The sequence below is a fragment of the Muscardinus avellanarius genome, assembly GCF_963383645.1.
Source record: "Muscardinus avellanarius genome assembly, chromosome: 12".
NCBI lineage: Eukaryota > Metazoa > Chordata > Mammalia > Rodentia > Gliridae > Muscardinus > Muscardinus avellanarius.
Window position 1 is genome coordinate 54,704,035 of NC_137798.1, and position 21,652 is coordinate 54,725,686.

General features: G+C 40.8%; 1 protein-coding gene across 1 annotated transcript in view; it reads left to right on the forward strand.

Moving 5' to 3' along the window:
* The window catches only part of KLHDC1 (kelch domain containing 1), a gene marked incomplete at both ends in the record, with an annotated part of 52,761 nt that overhangs the window by 11,463 nt on the left and 19,646 nt on the right, over positions 1-21,652 (forward strand). Inside the window, 6 exons of the mRNA XM_080707891.1 lie at positions 2,527-2,597; positions 3,041-3,158; positions 4,055-4,173; positions 11,908-11,986; positions 14,751-14,834; positions 20,895-20,978. Coding sequence (XP_080564017.1) covers positions 2,527-2,597; positions 3,041-3,158; positions 4,055-4,173; positions 11,908-11,986; positions 14,751-14,834; positions 20,895-20,978 — 555 coding nt within the window. The remainder of the gene's footprint in view (positions 1-2,526; positions 2,598-3,040; positions 3,159-4,054; positions 4,174-11,907; positions 11,987-14,750; positions 14,835-20,894; positions 20,979-21,652) is intronic.

Consider the following 21,652-nt stretch of genomic DNA (forward strand, 5'->3'; position numbering starts at 1 on the left):
AACTTCAAAGGAGAAGTCCAGGACTCTATGAGAGCATTTAATAGAGACCCTAAGAACTTAACGTACTGTGGGAGATGAGAAAAGTCACATCTGAACCGATTCCAAACAAATGCATAGTTAGGCCAACTCTGAAAGGGCAGTTCAAGAAGAGTGCAGATGAACAGCCAGGCGTGAGGGAGGCGTGGGGGCTGAAAGACTAGAGCACTCCGAGCGGAGGGCACGTCAGGGTTTGGACAGACAACAGTATTGTGCAGGATCCTATGAATTTTAGTCCCCCTTCCGAGCAGTTGTGAACTGCTGGAGGGACTGAAGCCTAATGGACAACACTCATATCTATAATACTTCTTTTGTTAATATGTAAACAGGAGGCCGCTGGAACCTAATGTCATTAAATCTTAGAATCATACGATTAACTCTCCTTCTGACAGTTGTTAACCTACCCCCCAATATAGATTCCTCAGTTAAACATGAATGGAAAGTTTCCTTGGAATTAATGAGATATTTTCATGAGTGTGTGTGTGTGTGTGTGTGTGTGTGTGTGTGTGTGTGAGAGAGAGAGAGAGAGAGAGAGAGAGAGAGAGAGAGAAGAAGAAGAAGAAGAAGGAGGAGGAGGAGGAGGAGGAGGAGGAGGAGGAGGAGGAGGAGGAGGAGGAGGGAGAGAGGAAAGAGAAAAGAAGATAAAGAGACCTGATAGTCAAGATAGTATTTTTAAAAATTTAACTAAAGCAGTCAGGTACATACTTGTAATCTTAGTAGTTGGAAGCCGGAGACAGGAGGATTGTAAGTTCAAGTCCAGCCTCAGCAACTTAGTGAGGCCCTTGACAACTTAAACCCTGTTTCAAAATAAAAAATAAAATAGGACTGGAGAAATAGCTCAAAAAAATAAATAAACAAACAAACAAATAAATAAATAAATGGCTGCAGATGTAGCTGAGAGGTAGTATGGCCCTAGACACAATCCCTAGTACCACTAAATAAATAAATTAATTAATTAAGACAAAGCAAAGAAACAGCTAAACCCACTGGGCATATTAATAATTTATGCATCATAGTTTTAGATAGTTTTTTTTATTTTTTATTTTTTTGCGGTACTGGGGATGGAACCCAGGGGCATTCTACCTCTGAGCCACACTCTCCAGCCCCATTTTTCATTATTTTTGAGACAGGTCTCACCAAGTTGCAAAGAGCCTCACTAAGTAGCTGAGGCTGTCTGCAAACCTGAAATACTCCTGTCTCTGCCTCCCAACTACCAGGATTACAGGAGTGTACCACCACACCCAGAAGTTTTAGGTATTTTGTGTGTGTGTGTGTGGGGGGGTACTGGGGATGGAACCCAGAGGCATTCGACCTCCAAGCTACACCCCCAGTCCTATTTTTGATTCTTTATTTTTGAAACAGGGTCTCACTGAGTTGCAGAGGGCCTCACTAAGTAGCTGAGGCTGTCCGTGAGCCACGACCCTCCTGTCTCAGCCTCTCAAATGCAGTTTTAGGTATTCTTTTTTTTTTTCTTTTTTTCTTTTCTTTTTTTTTTTTCCAGTACTGGGGAAGGAACCCAGGGGCATTCTACCTCTGAGTTACAATCCCAGCCTTAGTTTTTATTATTTATTTTGAAATAGGGTCTCACTGAGTTGCAAAGGAGTTTTAGGTATTCTTAAACTGCTTTTTTGGGGGTGGGTACTAGGGGTAGAACCCAGTGACATTCTACCTCCAAGCTACACCCTCAGCCCTATTTTTTATTCTTTATTTTGAAACAGGGTCTCGCTAAATTGCAGAGGGCCTCATTAAGTAGCTGAGGCTGGCCACGAACCTGGATCCTCCTGTCTCAGCCTCCCAAGTACTGGGATTACTAGTGTGTGCCACCACGCCCAGCTATATCCCCACCTCTTAACTCTTAATTAAAAAAATGATTGTTATACTATTAATATTTCTCTTTTGATTATAAATGTCAGAGTATACTATTTATATTATTAGCTTCTTCAGAGATTACTCAATTCTGAGTTACCGTTTGACTAGTTAAGTTTATCTTCATCCTGAGATTCTAGATTTAAACACCTAACACTATGCCTTACATATAGTAGGCACTCAAATATATGTTTAGTGGATCACAGTGCTCTTAATTATATCTTTTATAAATTTCTTTCCTTAATTCCTTCTCTTCATGCAAAATGTATTGTCCTATTTTGATATTTCTTTTCTTCCTAGGTATATAATCTTTGATGTTCTTCTATAAATCTTATTGTTTAGCTATTTTCCCTTATTCACAATCCCTTTTGGAAGTTTTAACTGCCATAAACCTTTTTCCTGAGACACATACTTGATATTTGTTGTAGTCTAAACCTTTATTTTTCCCGTTCTCTCTTAGAAAATCTTTCTTTCTCTTTTGATCTCTTGTTTTATATTGAAAAAGATCACTGAGCTTGATTTATCTTTTGTAGTATTTTAATCACAGTTTTTCTCATCCCAAGGTACTATTTAATTGTTACTATGTAACTGATAAACATAATTTTATGTATTCTGTATTTTTAGTCTATTGAAGACAATGAAGTATATTTGCCTAATGATGAAATTTGGACCTATGATATTGATAGTGGGTTGTGGTAAGTAATTTTAAATTGCACAATGTCCAATCTTAGTAACTGTTATAAATGTTTTCATAAACTTCAGGAAATTTGAGACCTTATTTAGAGAAATTTGAGAACATACTACATTTATAAAAATCCCCTCTTCTTTCTTCTCCTCCCTTCCGCTCTCCATCCTTTGTTCTTTATTATTCCTCTCAAAAACAATACTCAGAGGACTTTGTTTTAGTCTGCAGATTCCTGGTTTTGGTGACTTGTATGAGTCGTTTGTGCTTTTTCTCCCAACAGGTTGAAAAGTCTTTATACCTGGAGCATCTTAGAGTTTTTACAGTATTGGCTACTGTTACATTTTAATTTAATTGGCCATGGCAATTTTCAGTGAAAAGTACTCAAGAAGTTTAAGGAGAATATTTACTTGCCTTTCTGGAAAGTTAAGGGATTCTGTGTCGTTCTTGCTGCAGGAGAATGCACCTAATGGAAGGAGAACTCCCCACCTCCATGTCGGGAAGCTGTGGTGCTTGCATTAACGGGAAGCTGTACGTTTTTGGAGGATATGATGACAAAGGATACAGCAATCGAGTAATATTTTCTTTTAATTCAGGAGTGCAGCAAAATGTAATATTCAGTGTGTCATTTCATCTTACAAGTTCACAGATATTTTAAAAGAAGAGCACTATATAAAATCTTGAATTTATAATAACGAGATTTTAAAGGTAGATGGAAAATGCAGCAGTCTTCTTTGTGTCCTTCTACTTCAGAATTAACAGTACACATAATTGCTAAGCATAGAGTAAAAGCATCATGGGCAAAGGTCTATATAGTATGTTGTATGTATTTCCTTCTAAAACACTTTCATTTTCATTACTTTCACAATATAAATTTTCTAATAGGTCGATGGGCATGGTGGTACACATCTGTAATCCCTGTACTTGGGAGACTGAGACAGGAGGATTGCAGGTTCGAGGACAGCCTCAGCAAGTAGTGAAACTTGCATCAATTTAGTGAGACCTTGTTTCAAAATAAGACATAAAATCAGGCTGGGGTAGCTTAAAGGTAGAATTCCTCTGAATTCAGTCCCAAGTAAAACACACACACAGACACACACACACACACACACACACACACACACACACACACACAATTTCTAAGCTGGGCAAGGTGGCGCACACCTGTAATCCCAGCATTGGGGAGGCTGAGACAGGAGGATCATGGTTTGCAGCCAGCCTCAGCTACTTAGGTCCTTTGCAACTTAGTGAGAGACTGTTTGAAAATAAAGAATAAAAAATAGGGCTAGAGGTATAGCTTGGAGGTAGAATGCCTCTGGGTTTCATCCTTAGTACAAAAAAGATTTTTTGCTCTAGGTAAAAGTTTGCCTATTAAAATAAAAAGTAATAGTATTTTTAATTAAATATTCCCTTGATACAGATTTAATTTTTAAATCCCCTGTCTGCTGATAATGTTCTTGTTTTTTAAAGCTTTATTTTGTTAATTTACGAACAAAAGATGGAACCTACCTTTGGGAAAAAATCACCCACTTTGAAGGACAGCCACCCACACCACGTGATAAGCTCTCCTGCTGGGTCTATAAAAACAGGTAATGCAGCAGCTGCTCTTACAGCTTTATCTGCATTTACATAAGGAGTATAGCTTTGGGCCTAAATAATGTGAATTGAAAGTGTGCACCGGGTGTGGTGGCGCATGCTTATAATCCCAGCATTTGGGAGGCTGAGACAGGAGGATTGCAGTTTGAAGCCAGCCTCAGCTACTTAGTGAGGCCTTTGCAATTCAATGGGACCCTGTTTCAAAAGAAAGAATGAAAATAGGGCAGCGAATGCAGCTCAGAGGTCAAATGCCCCTGGGTTCTACCCCCAGACCCACAAAAGAATTCAAAATTACATTGAAAGGATACAATGAAAGGTCTACTTTCTTTCTTCCTATCTACCCTCATGTACTTCCTACATGCACACATACAAAAAAACTGATTTTGTAATATTTTTTGCGTTTTTGTGGCAGTAGTTCTCAAACTTGTCTGCCATTGAAATTATTTAAGATTATTTTTAAAATTCCAAATCCAGCTGGGCACTGTGATGCATCCCTTTAATCTCAGTGACTTGCAATCTGAGACAGGAGGATGATAAGTTTGAAGCCAGCTTGGGCAATTTAGTGATAATTTCTCTCCAAATAAAAAGAACTGGAGCTATAGCTCAGTGGCAAAGCATTCTTAGGTTCAATCTTGTGTGTGTCACACACACACACACACACACACACACACACACACACACACACACTTCCAAACCCAAAGTGATACTAATTAGAGCTTTTGAGGATAGGATTTCTTTTTTGGGGTAGACGGGTAGTACTAAGGATTGAATCCAGGAACATTCTGCCTCAGCTACACCCCCAGCCCTATTTTTTGTTTCGTTTTGAAAGAGGGTTTTGCTAAGTTGTTGAGGCTGACTAAACACCTATTGTCCTCCAGTCTTAGCCTCCCAAGTATGAGGATTACAGGCATGCACACCACACCTGGCTGAAGGGTAGGATTTTTTGAAGCTCTTCAAGTAATTGCAAAGTTTGGGAAACACTAGCATCAGTGTTATTTTATGTAAATAGAAGCAAATGCATATGTATGCATGTCTGTGTTCCTAGCTTTCCTCTCCTCTCCCCCTCACACAAGTTTCAGTTCAGTATACTCTCTGCTCTGCATTCCACTGCTGCTTTCAGGTAACAGTCTGCCATGGAGATCTTTCCTCTTCTTATATTCCTAGTCAGAAAGCTTGTTTCATAATTGTAGCTGCATAGTATTCCCCTACGTGGGTGCCAAGTCTTATCCAAACAGATTTCCCAAGAGGAGTTTGTTGTTTGCTTGCTTTGGTACTGGAAATTAAACCCATGAGCATTCTACCTCCAGCTATAGCCCAGCCCTTTTAAATTTTTTTTTTTTTAAAACAGGGCCTCACTAAGTTGCTGAGGCTATCCTGGAACCTGCAATCCTCCTGTCTTAGCCTCCCAATTACTGTGATTACAGGCATGTACCACTATGCCCAGCACAAAGGAGAGTTTTATTTATTTATTTGTTTGTTTGTTTGTTTATTTTGTGGTACTGGGGATAGAACCTATGGACCTTCTACCTCCAGGCTATACTCCCAGACCTGTTTTATATTTTATTTGGAAACAGGGTTTCACCAAGTTGCTGAGAGCCTCACTAAGTAGCTGATGCTGGCTTTGAACCTGTGTGATCCTCCTGTCTCAGCCTCCCAAGTACTGGGATTATAAATATGTGCCACGCCTGGCTGGACTAAGTTTTTTTTTTGTGTGTGTGTGGGGGGGTTACTGGGGGTGGAACCCAAGGGCTTTTCTACCTCCAGGCTATATTCCCAGACCTATTTTATATTTTATTTGGAAATAGGGACTCACCAAGTTGCTGAGAGCCTCACTCAGTAGCTGAGGCTGGCTTTGAACCTGTGGGATCCTCCTGTCTTAGCCTCCCAAGTACTGGAATTACAAGCATGTGCCACCACGCCCGGCTAAAGAAAGTTTTAAATAGTAGGTTTAAAGCAAACAGGCACAAGTTATAGGAGGTCACACATTTGTTGTTGACTGAAAAGTGGTCAGTGTGGCTTATCTGTGTGTTCTATGCTGGGTGTGGGGTGAAAAGGGCCCATTTGAGTAGGTTGAGTCTAGTTTTCTCATAGGGAGGTGGTCACTAGAAGACAGCTGTATAAGGCAGATATCTGCATCAACCACATTGCGGAACTGGGAGGATAAGTAGAACTGGAAACTCTGCCGAGGGTAACCCAGCCCTTATTCTGGTATGAGAAAAGCCAACTTATATTCAAATGGACGTTGAAGCAACATAAAATCATAAGAATCTAAAACAGAAGGATAATTGATAACTTTGTCAGTTTACATTTTGATTAGGCCTTACTTGCTTTGTTGTGTGAGTTTGGAAGAAGCATTATAGGAATTGGGTATAAATGTGGGACTGAACTCCACCTCTGAGAGTTGCTGAGGCTTGCATAAAGGGAACATCTCTTGTGAACATCTGTGTCTATGACATCTATTTCTGTTAACCCCTAGAATTTTCTGATTTTTAGTCTACTCTACAAAGTATTTTTGGCTCTTTAAATTTTGCTAGTTGTTAGCGTATATAAAAAAAACTGGTGCCAGACATGGTGGGGGATGCCTGTAATCCTGGTACTTGGGAGGCTAAGACAGGAAGATCTCAAGTTTGAGGACAACCTCAGCAACCTAGTAAAACCGTTTTCAAAAGAAAGAAATAAAGGGCTGTGGGTATAGCTCAGAATAAAATGCCACTGGGTTCAACCCTAAGTACCACAATAAAATAAATTTAGGGAGGTCCCTTCTCTTTCTGTGCTTGGCTAATATCACTTAACATAATATTCTCCAGGTCTTTCCATCTTCTTGCAGATGATATGATTTTGTTGTTCTTTATTGCTGAGTAGAATTCCATTGTGTGTATTTCCCACAATTTTGCAATCCATTCATCTGTTGATGGAGACCTAGATTGGTTCCATATTTTGGGTATTATGAATTGTGCTGTTATGAACATGGTATGCATATGTTACTGTAGTTCTCTGATTCAACCCCTTTGGAAAGATACCCAGGAGTGGTCAAGCTGGATCATATGGTGAATCCATTCCTAGTTTTCTAAGGAATCTCCACACTTATCTCCGTAGTGGCTGAACTAGTTTGTATTCCCACCAACAGTGTAAAAGAGTTCCTCTTTCCCCACATCCTCCTCTGAAGGGCACAGTTAACTGCTATGGGTGTCACCTCTGGTGAGCGCACGGGCTTTTGGATCTTTTTCTGTGTCCCTGAAATGTCCTGGTCACTTAAGATGTTGGAGTTCTGCTGCTGCTTTCTGAACTTCAAGTTCTTGGATTATTTGTTGGGATTTCTTGGGGCTGTGGAGCCAGTGCCAGCAATCACAGTTTCCAGCCTAATTCTGAGTATCTTATGTTCCATTTTTAGTTTTTATTATTTATTTATTTTGTGGTAATGAGGATGGAACCCAGGGGCATTCTACCTCCAAGCTATACCCCTAGCCCTATCTATCTATCTATCTATCTATCTATCTATCTATCTTTCCTTCCTTCCTTCTCTCTTTCTTTCCTTCCTTCCTTCCTTCCTTCCTTCCTTCCTTCCTTCCTTCCTTCCTTCTTTCTTTTTTTCTTTTTTCTTTGTACTGGGGATGGAACCCAGGGGCCTTATACCCCCAAGATACACCCCCAGCCCTATTTTTTAGTCTTTTTATTTCTTGAAACAGGGTCTCACTGAGTTGCGAAGGCCTCACTAAGTAGCTGAGGCTGCGCACTAACTCCGATCCTTTGGTCTCCGCCTCCTGAACTCTGGGATTACACGTGTGCACCACCATGCCGCACATCTAGTCTTTATTTTGAAACAGCGTCTCACTGAGTGGCAGTGGGCCAAACTAAGTAGCTGAGGCTGTCCTCGCACCACGATCCTACTGTTTCAGCCTCCCCAATGCTGCGATTACAAGTGTGCACCACCACGCCCGTCCATTTTTAGCATTTGTATTTAGTTCTTTTTCATTGTTCCATGGCTCTGCTGAAGTGATACTTTCCACCTATTCCCACTAGGTCTATCACTGTGCGGGGGTCTAAGGAGGTCTCCAGAGGCAGAAAAGACCTTTACTTGAATCTTCTGTGTTCTTAACTTCATCAAAGAAAAGAATTTAATGATGAGTGAGATTGTAGTAGCAAACAAGGATGTCTGTTACAGAAGTGAAAGAACATAGTCTCAGGGTAGAATGCAGGCAATCTCAAGAATGAGATGCCAGTGTTTGTGGTCAAGTTTTTCTTGGGATACATAATTAGGTCTAATATGTATGATCTAAAGGCACTTGACTTCTCTTACAGCTGGGAAATATTGAGCAAGACCCTGTTTCCCCCTCAGGAGATCTGGTCTGGTTTGAAGGTTTTGGCTTATATCAATATCTTTGGTGGTCAGGTTTTCAATCTGATGATTGACCAGAGGCTCATGGTCAAATCAAATGTTAGCCCCTAGCCTCACAAAGTCAATTATCTCATTCTACTAAGGTTTTATTCCTATTTTGCTAAATTTCAGAAAACTTATAGGGAACGGGAAAGTTACTAAGTAATTTATGGGCTAGTGAGTGTTTCTTCATATTCTGAACCTTTTCTATCCCTTCAGCTCCTTTGACTGGCTCATAAGTTGTTTAGAATTTTTTTCTGTGTGTGGTACTTGGGTTCCTGGAAGCCCTTCTACCTCTGGGCTACACTCCCAGACCTACTTTTTATATTTTTATTTGGAAACAGGGTCTCTTAAGCAGCACAGGTGGCTTCGAACCTGCGCAATCCTCCTGTCTCTGCCTCCAAGGCATCTGGATTACAAGCGTGCACCACCACGCCCAGCACAGTGGTTTAGAATTTGTGTTATACAGTTTTACAGGAATATTTTTTCTTTACAGATTTATTGTTCTCTTTTGTAACCCTAAATTTCTATCTCAGGTCTATTGGCATTTTTTTTTTTTTTGTGGTACTGGGGTTCCTGGAAGCCCTTCTACCTCTGGGCTACACTCCCAGACACCTATTTTGTATTTTTTTTTTATTTGGATACAGGGTCTCTTAAGCCAGCACACGCGCCTGGCTTCGAACCTGCGCGATCCTCCTGTCTCTGCCTCCCAAGCGCGGGGATTACAAGCGTGCGCCACCACGCCCGGCTCTATTGGCATTTTTATCATGGTTATGTCAACAAAAACTCATAAAGAATTTAAGACAAAAAGGGAAACTTTATTTCAATATGCACTTTCTATTTAGGAAGACACAGCCTTAGGTACAAAAGTTAAGTATGTTTCAAAGAAACAAAGAGAGAGGCTTTACAATATCCAGAGTTCTTGCCCAGGTACCCACTCACTCCAGTCCACTGTGCAGGCGAAGGTTGCAAGCATGCTTACCTTGATTGGCTGATATGAAATGTGTCTTCAGATAGTATATTAGTCAGATCCACATGGAAAAATGGGACTTTTGGGGGTAATTATCTTGGCAGCTGAACAAGAACATGGCTTGAGCAAGGGCCACAAGTGTTCAGTTTGCAGTTCTTCTAGGACACCCATACTGTGTGACTCCCGAGTCAGTGAATGGCTACCAGACTGCATTTGCAGTTTAGGTCCAATTACCGACCCGACTTCCTTCCTGGAAATTTGGCTTTTTCTAAAATTAACAGTTATTTTATAAGGCATAATCTGATCATTCTGTTTGGGCCACTGTGAGTCTCTTATGTTGACTCTTCCCTTCCCTGATCATGAGCCATGCTTTTTTTTTTTTTTCCTTTTCATGCATCTTAAAATTTTTAAATTATTTTAGACATTCTATGTGAAAGTAAAGATTGGAATATTATATTTATCTCTAGTAAGCAATTTGCCATTTCTTTCTTTTTTAGGCTTCTAGAATGGGAAATGAATCAGGCTAATTTGTAGTTGATCTCTAGTTTTAATTTCAGCTTTATCTCTGGCTTAAAATGTTTATTTATTTATTTTTTGGTAGTATTGAGGATTGAACCCAGAGGCATTCTACCTTCAAGCTATACCTCCAGCCCAAGTTTTTATCTTATTTGGAAACAGGGTCTTACTAGGTTGTGGAGAGCCTTGTTAAGTTGCCAAGGCTGGCTTTGAACCAGTAATCCTTCTGTCTCAGTCTCTCAAATACTGAGATTATGAGCATGGACCACCATGCCCAGTTGCTTCTGGCTTTTGCTATCTGATCTGGAGCCCTCCCTAGAGACTTTGCAAAAGCATTAGGACAAAAATTAAAACTAGAGCCCTCTGCAACTTAGACCCTGTTTCAAAATAAAGAATAAAAAATAGGGCTGGGGGTAGAGCTCAGAGGTAGAATGCCCTTGGGTTCAATCCCTGACACCAAAAAAGAAAAAAGAAAAAAAAAAGAAAGAAAAGAAAAACTCAAACTCCTTCTGCAACTGGGTTTCTTATGGTTTTGTATTATTTTGTTTTGTTTTGTTTTGTTTTTGCAGCACTGGGGATGGAACCCAGAGGCATTCTACCTCTGAGCTACACTCCCAGCCCTATTTTTTAGTCTTTTTATTTTTGAAACAGGGTCTCACTGAGTTGCAGAGGGCCTCACTAAGTAGCTGGGACTGTCTGCAACCCATTATCCTCTGGTCTTAGCCTTCCAAATGCTGGGATTACAAGCGTGTGCCACTGTGTCTAGTTTTTATGGTTTTAAAGAAACCATTTCTTTAAGATGCCATTTCAAACTACATGTTACTATTTAAAAAACTGGGTGATTTCTGCTTGCAAACCCTATATGTACTGGCCGTGGCTTTTTCTTCCTCTTCCTCTTCTTCCTTCCTCTTCTTTCTTTTCCTCTTCTCTCTTCTTCCTACTAGGGATTGAACCCAGAGGTACTCTACTTTGGGGCTACACCCCCAGACCTATTTTGTTTCTTATTTGGGAACTGGGTCTTGCTAGGTTAATGAGTCTCACTTCATGCTGAGACTATCCTCAAACGTTCAATCCTCAAATCTCAGCTCCAATGTACTGGAGTTACAGGTGTTCACCACCACATCCAGTGTTTCCTGGCTTCTTTTTCCTCCTGAGGTTTACATCTGGGATGAAAGCAGCCATGGGCATCTTCCGTACTGTTGAGAGCTCATCACTCTAGAAATTTGGCTCAAATGGGTCTTACGCTGGGCATGGTGGTGTACCCTTGTAATCCCCGGGCTTGGGAGGCGGAGACAGGAGGATTGCAATGGTCCGAAGCCAGCCTTGCTGGCTTAAGAGAACCTGTTTCCAAATAAAAATATAAAATAGGTCTGGGAGTGTAGCCCGGAGAAAGGTTCTACCCCCAGTACCACCCCCCCAAAAAAAAAATCAAACAAAAAAACAAATGGGTCTCTCTGCTCCCTCGATTCTTTTTTCCCTTATTTTTTGCTCTCCGTTCTTCCTTCCCTCCCTCCCTCTCTCCCTTCTCTTTTGTGTGTGGTACTGGGGATTGAACCCAGGGACGTTCTACCTCTAAGCTATACCCCCAACCCTTTTTATTTTTTGCTTTAAAACAGAGTCTTTCTAGGTTGCTGAGAGTTTCATTTATGTTGCTGAGGCTGTGCTCAAACCTGTGAGCTTCCTGTCTCAGCCTCCCAGGTACTGGGATTGCAGGCATGTGCCATTATTCATTTTCTCTTTCTATGTGATTTTGTGGATTATTTGGCTTGTTTAAGTTGTTAGGGAGAGAGAAAACATCTGTTTCAACTTCTATGAACAAACTACACGCGGAACTCCTAAAGTCTGTCCTTTTGTACTGTTTTTCAGATTGATATATTTTGGTGGTTATGGTTGTAGGAGACATAACGAACTTCAAGACTGTTTTGATGTTCATGATGCATCTTGGGTAAGAAAGTGATTATTGCTTACATTTGTCCTTAATTCATCATAGCCTGTAAGTCTTAGAAATAATGAACATAATATCTGTCTGTCAGTCTCTTTCTCTTTGATACTGGGGACTGAACCCAGAGATGTTCTACCTCTGACCTATACCCACACACCCCCAGCCTTATTTTTTTAATTCTTCATTTTGAAATGGGGTCTCACTAAATTGTGGAGGGCCTCAATAAATAGCTTAGCCTCTCAAGTACTGGAATTACAAGTATAGGCTACCATGTCCAGCCTCTTTCTCATTTTAGAGGCTAACAGTTTGCCCTAATTGACATGAAAAAAAAAAAAAAAACCTGTGTTCTCACTTTTAGATTTGAATCGTTAGAGGAGGTCTTTCATCTTGTACTAATAGCCTTCATGGTTTCTTGAGGAATGATTTCTTTTTTTTTTTTCTACCTCCAGGCCATACTTCCAGACCTATTTTATACTTTATTTGGAAACAGGGTCTCACTAAGTTGCTGAGAGCCTCACTAAGTAGCTGAGGCTGGTTTCAAACCTGCGCGATCCTCCTGTCTCAGCCTCCCAAGTGCAGGGATTACAAGTATGCGCCACCTCGCCCGGCTATGATTTCTTTTCTTACATAACTAATTATACCTGCTTCTGTTAGACAAGTAGAGGCTTTAGTACAACTTGGGGATTTTGGGAAATATTGTTCATATTTAACTATAATGGATATTTCTGACATATACCTCATTTTAGACATGTCCACCAGAATTATTCATAGCTTAAATGGCTTCTACGAGCCAGGTGTGCTGGCGCATGCTTGTACTCCCAGTACTTGGAAGGCTGAGACAGGAGGATTGCAGGTTCGAGGCCAGCCTTGCAACTTAGTGAGGCCTCCGCAACCCTGTTTCAAAATAAAGAATAAAAAGTAGGGCTGGGGGTATAGCTCAGAGGTAGAATGCCTCTGGGTTCCATCCCCAGTACCACAAAAATAAAAAACAATGAAACAAAACAAAAACAAAAACAAATAAAAGAAATTGTTTAAAATATAACTTTAAAAACCATTGATCTCACCACCAAGATGTGCAGTAACTCTTTTGAATTTTACCTTCTACTATCATATATTATCATCGTATATTATGATGTAAATATATGTATAAATTCCATATATGTCACTTTATATATGGGTATTTTTAAAATTCTTTATGTTTATATAAATTTTTGTTGTTGTTGTTGTTTTTGGTGGTACTGGGGTTCCTGGAAGCCCTTCTACCTCTGGGCTACACTTCCAGACACCTATATTTTATATTTTTATTTGGAAACAGGGTCTCTTAAACCAGCGCGGCTGGCTTCGAACCTGTGCTATTCTCCTGTCTCCACCTCCCAAACACAGGGATTACAAGTGTGTACCACTACGCCCAGCTGTATAAGATTTTTTTAACTTTTAAAATGGAACATTTTTTGCCGGGCGTGGGGATGGAACCCAGGGGCATTCTACCTCCAAGCTACACCCCCAGCCCTATTTTTTATTCTTTATTTTGAAACAGGGTCTCACTAAGTTGTGGAGGGCCTCACTAAGTAGCTGAGGCTGTCTGTGAACCATGATCCTCCTGTCTCAGCCCCTCCCAAATGCTGGGATTACAAGCATGCGCCACCACGCCCAGCTCTTCTGCAATCTTTTTTTTTTTTTTTTTATGGTAGTACTGGGGTGGAATCCAGGGGCTTTTCTACCTCCAGGCTATCCTACCAGACCTATTTTATACTTTATTTGGAAACAGGGTCTCACTAAGTTGCTGGGAGCCTCACTAAGTAGCTGAGGCTGGCTTCAAACCTGTACAATCCTCCTGTCTCAGCCTCACAAGCGCTGAGATTACAAAAGTGCGCCACCACGCCCGGCTTCTGCAAATTTTTTGGGGGGAAGGAGATAGTTTCTCACTATGCTTCCCAGGCAGGGGCTCAAGTTATACTTCTGCCTCAATCTCCCAAACGCTAGGACTACAGGCACCTGCTGTCCATGCAACTTTAAGAGACATTCCTTTAAGAGAATTGAAAGACTGTCAACAGTAAGTTATGATTTCACTGTATACAATATGAGAAAAAAGTCAGCAGGTGATGCTGTCCTTCTCTGGGGACCATAAGGGAGCTTTTTTGTTTTGTTTTGTTTTATTTAGCAGTAGTGGGGATTGAACTCAGGGACATTCTACCTCTGAGCTATATACCTCCAATCTTATTTTTTATTCTTTATTTTGAAACAGAGTCTCACTAAGTTGTGGAGGGCCTCATTAAGTAGCCAAGGCTGTTCACAAACCTGCTCCTGTCTCAGCCTCCCAAGTACTGTGGATTACAAACATGTGCCACCACGCCCCGTGTAAGGCAGCTTTTGAATGCACTAGCTTTATTACTCTGGTAATACTAAACTGTATTTATAAAGAGGTTTCTTTTTTTTTTTTTTTACCAGTAAACATATGGCAGAAATGTAACAATAGTGTAAAAATTATAAAAGCTTTTAAGCCGGGCGTGGTGGCGCACGCTTGTAATCCCCGCGCTTGGGAGGCAGAGACTGGAGGATCGCGCAGGTTCAAAGCCAGCCGCGCGCGCTGGCTTAGGAGACCCTGTTTCCAAATAAAAAAGTATTAAAAAAAACAGGTCTGGGAGTGTAGCCCGGAGGTAGAAGGGCTTCCAGGAACCCCAGTACCACCAAAAAAAAATAAAAATAAAAAAATAAAAAAAATAAAAGCTTTTAGATATTTTGTAAAAAAAAAAAAATTCTGTTTTAGGAAGAACAGATGTTCTGGGGATGGCATAATGACGTCCATGTATTTGACACGAAGACACAGACTTGGTTTCAACCAGAAATTAAAGTAAGTGTTGTTAAAAAGGTACTTTTTTTTTTTTTTTGCGGGTCTGGGGATGGAACCCAGGGGCATTCGACCTCCGAGCTACACCCCCTGCCCTATTTTTTATTCTTTATTTTGAAACCGGGTCTCACTGAGTTGCAGAGGGCCTAAGTAGCTGAGGCTGTCCCTGAACCGCGATCCTCCAGGTCTCAGCCTCCCGAATGCAGGGATTACAAGCGTGCACCACCACACCCGGCAAAAAAGGTACTTTTATAGTCATATATTCATTGATAACTTTTAAATCTATTTTAACTAAGTTATTTGGATTTTAGTAATTGGGTTTGTGATCATATTCAAAATGGTTCTTTTGAATAACTGTCACCAATTCCATTTTTGTAAAATATCATATATTTTTCTCCTCTTGCATAAGGTTTTCTAGAAAAAAAATTTTTTTTTCTGGTAGTACTAGGCTCGTTGAACCCAGGGGTGTTCTACCACTGAACAACCAACCCCCCATCCTGCCCCTGGTCATATTTTTAAATTTTTTATTTTGAAACAGGATTTCACTAAATTGCTGAGAGCCTTACTGTAAGTTTCTGAGGCTGGCCACAAACCTGCATTCTCCTGTCTCAGCTTTCCAAATACTGGGATTACGGGTGTGCACCACCATGTCTGGCTGAAAAAAAATCTTTTAAAGAGGTGCCACCATTTTTTTTGGGGGGGGGTACTACTAGGGATGAAACCCAGGGCATTCTACCTCTGAGCTATACTCCCATCCCCCACCTTTTTTTTTTTTTAATTTGGAAACAGGGTTGCTAGGCTGTTGGAAGCCTCACTAAGTTGCTGAGGCTGTCTTTGAACCTGTCATCCTGCTTTTTCAGCTTCCCAAATATTGGAGTTACAGTCATGCGCCACCATGCCTAGTTATAGCTACCAGTATTTTTTTTACCCTCAAGTGTCATGCCCTGATTTAATGAAAGCTCTTTTAAGAAGTTCCTTTTTTCTTTTTTTAAAAAGTCCATGACTTTAAATACCCGTGCTTCTTATAAATCCTTGAAATCAGAACTATATACAGTTGTAGCATGGCAAAAATATAAATATATTGCCAACATGTTTTAATTTTTTTTTTTGCAGTACTAGGGATTGGACCCAGGGGAATTCTACCTCCGAGCTACACCCCCAGCCCTATTTTTTGTTCTTTATTTTGAAACAGGGTCTCACTAAGTTGCAGAGGGCCTCACTAAGTAGGCGAAGCAGGCTGCAAACCTGCAATCCCGTCTCAGCCTCCCAAGTACTGGGATTACAAGGTGCACCGCCACACCCAGCTACGTCCCCACTTTTTACAGCCCCCCTGTTACCAAAGGATTGACTGGCCAATCTTGAATTACATGTCCACCCTAAGGGCCAAGCGGATGACTGACTAGACTTGAATCACATATCCATTTTATAGAAAGAAAAGTATTGTGATCAATAAACTCATCAGAAATGAACTGAAAGGAATTCTAAGCAGGCAGCACTAACATTGCCTATTAATATGCCCTTTGCAATTCACTGAGACCCTGTTTGAAAATAAAGAATAAAAAATAGGGCTGGGGGTGTAGCTCAGAGGTAGAATGCCCCTGGGTTCCATCCCCAGTACCGCAAAAAAAAAACAATAAATAAATAAATAAAATAAAGTAAGACTGGGGGTGTAGATCAGTGGTAGAATGCCCATAGGTTCAATCTCCAGTGCCCCCAGGTGTGGGGTGTGGGGTGTGGGGTGTGGGGTGTGTGTGTGTACACACACACATGTTATAGAGTTTGAGTTTGACCTTTGCATCCTCTTTTTCCAGGCAGGGAATCTTAGGTTTCTGGTACTTTTTTGTTCTCTTTACCCCATTTCTAATTTTAGAACCAATCAACTGTGAATTATTTATACTTGTAAAATTTTCCTTTGATCAGCATTTGAACCTTTCTTTATTCTTTTCTTTTTTTCTTTCTCTCTTTCCTTCCTTTCTTCCTTTTTTGGTACTGAGGATTAAACCCAGAGACATTCTACCTCTGAGCTACACCCTTCAGCCTTTTTTTATTTTTTATTTTAAAACAGGATCTCATTAAGTTGCTGGTGGTTTTACTAAGTTATTGAGCTGGACTTGAACTTGTGATCCTACTGTCTCCGCCTGCTAGATATATTCCACCACTTTCAGCTTGTGTCTTTATTAATGGACTAAGAGAACTTTTACCTTTGTTAAGATAATTTCATGTCAGCAGGTAGATAGATAAAAATATTATTGAGACTGAGCTTACTGAAACTAATCCTAGATCTAGGCTGCTTAACCCTCTATTTCTACTTCTTTAGAAAATAAGCAAGAGTCTGGAACTTTGGGATGGGGTAATAATAAGTTTTGTTTCGCTGGAAAGGCTAGGATATAAAAATCTTAAATGGCTTTCTTTTACTTATTTAAGTGTTACACAAGTAAAATCAGAATTATTTCTTAACAAGTTGACCTCCACACAGTTCCTTAAGTAAGGCTGAAGAGTCTAGGAAGTTATGATACTGGATTTAGAGCTTAAATCCATGTCCACATGCAGTAGGCAATGAGCTGAAAATGTTGGGTTCTTCAAACTTGAAATGAAATACAGACTCAGAGACCCCATCATGGACACATGGAAATTATGCAGACAAGTTTTCCTCCAAATCTTTTTTCCTGTTTTGCTTCCTTCCTTCTCTTACTCTGTCTTTCATGCTGGGCACACGTGCTGAGCACAGGCTTTGCCACAGCCATTACTTCCCAGCCTGGCTCCCGTCAGTTCGTAACTACCCATTATGTTCTCTCTTACCAATTAAGAACTCTAAAAAATCTACTATAGAACCAGGTGTGGTGGCGCACGCTTGTAATCCCAGCATTTGGGAGGCTGAGAGGATCGTGGTTCGCAGACAGTCTCAGCACTACTTAGTGAGGCCTTTTGCAACTCAGTGAGACCCTGTTTCAAAATAAAGACTAAAAAATAGGGCTGGGGAGTACCTCAGAGGTAGAATGTCCCTGGGTTCCATCCCCAGTACTGAAAAAAAATCTGCTATATTCATTCAAAGTAAACTGTAGAGAATTATTATTTAATATTAAGAGTTTTAAGAATTAATAAAGGATTGTTTGGCTTAAGGCAACAATGAAGTTCTTGTGATTGTGAGGGGTTAGGGGGTATATTTAATTTTTTAGAGTGTCTGAGATTATCCCATTATGTACTCACTGTTCACTTCTGATATCTGATATTGTGTGTGTGTGTGTGTAAGAAAGAGAGAGAGAGAGAGAGAGAGACAGACAGACAGAGACAGAGGAAGAGAGAATTTTTTTGTGTGTGTGGTACTGGGGATTGAACCCAGGGGCATTCTACCTCCAAGCTACACCCAGCCCTTTTTAGTATTTGGAAATAGAGTCTCACTAAGTTTCAGAGGGCCTCACTAAGTTGCTGAGGCTGGCTTTGAACCTAGGGTCCTCCTGTCTCAACCTTCCAAGTACTGGGATTACAAGCATGTCAAGCATGTGTCACCACACCTGCTTGTTTTTGTTTTTTTTTTTTTTGCGGGTCTGGAGATGGTACCCAGAGGAGTTTGACCTCTGAGCTACATCTCCTGCCCAATTTTTTATTCTTTATTTGGAAACAGGATCTCACTGAATTGTAGAGGGCCTCACTCAGTAGCTGAGGATGTCCACAAACCATGATCCTCCTGTTTCAGCCTCCAAAATTCTGGGATTACAAGCATGCACCACCACACCTGGCAAAATTTAATCTTTTAAATCATTATATTTCATCAGAGAGTGGTGGTGCACCCCTATAATCTCAGTACTTAGGAGACTGAGACATGTGTATCTCAAGTTCAAGGATAGCCTCAGTAATTTAGAAAGACTCAGCAACCTAGTGAAACCCTGTTTTCAAACAAAAATTCAAAAGAGTTGGAAGTATAGCTCACAGGAATGCACCTGGGTTCACTTCCTAGTACTACCAAAAACAACAACAACAACAAAAAAAAACCTTTGTATTCAAGCTACAATCTATGTGAAATTTTATTTTGTTAAATTATATCAGGGAGTTGAGCATGGTGGTGAACACTTGTAATCCTAGTACTTGGGAGGCTGAGACAGGAGGATTGCAGGTTCTCAGCCACCCACAGCTACTTAGTGAGTCTCTCCACAATTTAGTGAGACCCAGTAATCAAGGATTTAAGAACAACACTTTAAAAACTAAAAACCAAGCCAGGTGTGCTGTTAAACACCTGTAATCCCAGTACTTGGGAGACTGAGACAGGAGGATAGTAGGTTCACAGTCAGCCTCACAATTTAGTGAGGCCCTCTGCAACATCGTGAGATTCTGTTTCAAAAATAAAAAGTAGCAGCCGTATGTAGTGGTGCACACTTGTAATCCCAGTACTAGGGAGGCCGAGATAAGAGAATTGCAGGTTCATGGCCAGCCTCAGCTACTTAGTGAGGTCCTTCACAACTTAAGTGAGACCCTGTTTCAAAAATAAAGAATAAATGCTGGGCATGGTGGTGCATGCTTGTAATCCTAGCTCTTGGGAGGCAGAGACAGGAGGATCGGGAAGGTTTGAATCTAGCCTTGCTGGCTTAAGAGACCCTGTTTCCAAATAAAATATAAAATAGGTCTGGGAGTATAGCCTGGAGGTAGAAGGGTTCCATCCCCAGTAGCACCAAAAAAAAAAAAAAAAAAAAAAAAAAAAAAGAATAAAAAGTAGGCTGGAGGTATAGCTCAGATGTGAGGAAAAAACAAAAAAAAACAAAAGAAGACCACCTTGGGGTTCCATCCCCAGTAACACACGCGCGCGTGCACGCACGCGCACACACACACACAATTGAGTTAAAGGTATATCTTGGAGGTGGAATGCTCCTGGGTTCAATTCTAGTACAAAATGAATGAATGAGAGAAGGAAAGAATACTAAAAATCAGTCCAGATGCAGTGGCACACGATTATAATTTGGAAAAAGTGAGCCCTTTTTCCAAATAAAAAATAAAGCCAGGCATGGTGATGCACGCTTGTAATCCCAGTACTTGGGTGGCTAAGACAGGAAGATTGCAGATTTGTAGCCAGCCTCAGCTACTTAGTGAGGCCCTCTGCAACTTAGTGAGACCCTGTTTCAAAATAAAGAATAAAAAATTAGGAGCCGGGCATGGTGGCTCACGCTTGTAATCCCAGCGCTTGAGAGGCTGAAACTGGAGAATCGCACAGGTTCAAAGCCAGCCTCAACTACTTAGTTCAAAGCCAACTCTCAGCAACTTAGACTCTGTTTCGAAATAAAGTATAAAAATTAGGTCTGGAAGTATAGCCTGGAGGTAGAAAAGCCCCTGGGTTCCACCCAGTACCCCCCCAACACACACATGAATAAATAATAAGCCAGGAGTGGTGGCACACGCTTGTAATCCCAGCATTTGGGAGGCCGAAACAGGAGGATCGTGGTTCACAGCCAGCCTCAACTACTTAGGCCCTCTGCAACTTAGTGAGTCCCTGTTTCAAAATAAAGAATAAAAAATAGGGCAGGGGGTATAGCTCGGAGGTCAAATGCCCCTGGGTTCCATCCCCAAACCTGCCCAAAAAAAAGAATAAATAGGGTTGGTGGTGTAGCTTGTAGCTTGAAGGTAGAATGCTCCTGGGTTCAGTCCCCAGCACCAAATACACACACAAAAGTAAAGATCAGGAAGGATAAGTTTTATTATTGAAGAGTAGTATTGGTCTATAATTATTGTTTGTTTATTTATTTATTTATTTATTTATTTATTTTTGTGGTACTGGGGGTGGAACCCAGAGGCTTTCTACCTCTGGGCTATACTCCCATACCTTTTTTATATTTTATTTGGAAACAGGGTCTCACTAAGTTGCTGGAAGCCTCACTAAGTAGCTGAGGCTGGCTTCGAACCCGTGCGATCCTCCTGTCTCAGCCTCCCAAGTGCGGGATTGCAAGCGTGCGCCACCACGCCCGGCTTATAATTATTTAAAATGAACTTTTGCTTAGGGTTTTATTGAATGATGACCTACTGGTCAGATGATTCTCCTGTGGAGTGCAGGAGTGTGACTGTTCTGATCTCTGTTTGCAGGGTGGAGTTCCACCACAGCCACGAGCTGCACACACCTGTGCAGTTCTTGGAAATAAAGGCTATATCTTTGGCGGACGTGTTTTGGTTAGTATTTTTAATAGAAATGCTATTTTCATGTTGTGATGCTTCTTTTTTTTTTTTTTTTTTTTTTTGTGTGTGTGTGGGTGTGTGGTACTGGGGGTGAAACCCAGGGGCTTTTTTACTTCCGGGGTATACTCCCAGACCTATTTTATATTTTATTTGGAAACAGGGTCTCACTAAGTTGCTCAGAGCCTCACTAAGTAGCTGAGGCTGGCTTCTAACCTGTGTGATCCTCCTGTTTTAGCCTCCCAAGCGCTGGGATTACAAGCGTGCGCCACCACGCCCAGCTTTGATGTTTCGTATAAAAATTTATCATCTGACTTTTTGAAACAATTGAACATTAAAATAGTTGAGAGACTAAAATTATACTTAATAAGAACTTTTAGCCAGGTGTGGTAGTACATGCTTGTAATCCCAGTACTTGTGAGGCTGAGACAGGAGGATCACGGCCAGCCTCAGTTTAGTGAGGCTCTTTGAAAGTTAATGAGACCTTGTTTCACAATAAAGAATAAAAAATAGGACTGGGGATGTAGCTCAAAGGTAGAATGCCTTTGGGTCTCATCCCCAGTTCTGCCAAAAAAAAAAAATTATATACACACACACACACACACACACACACACACACACACACACACATACACACAACTTTCATTTATTTTCTTTTTTTAATTTTTATT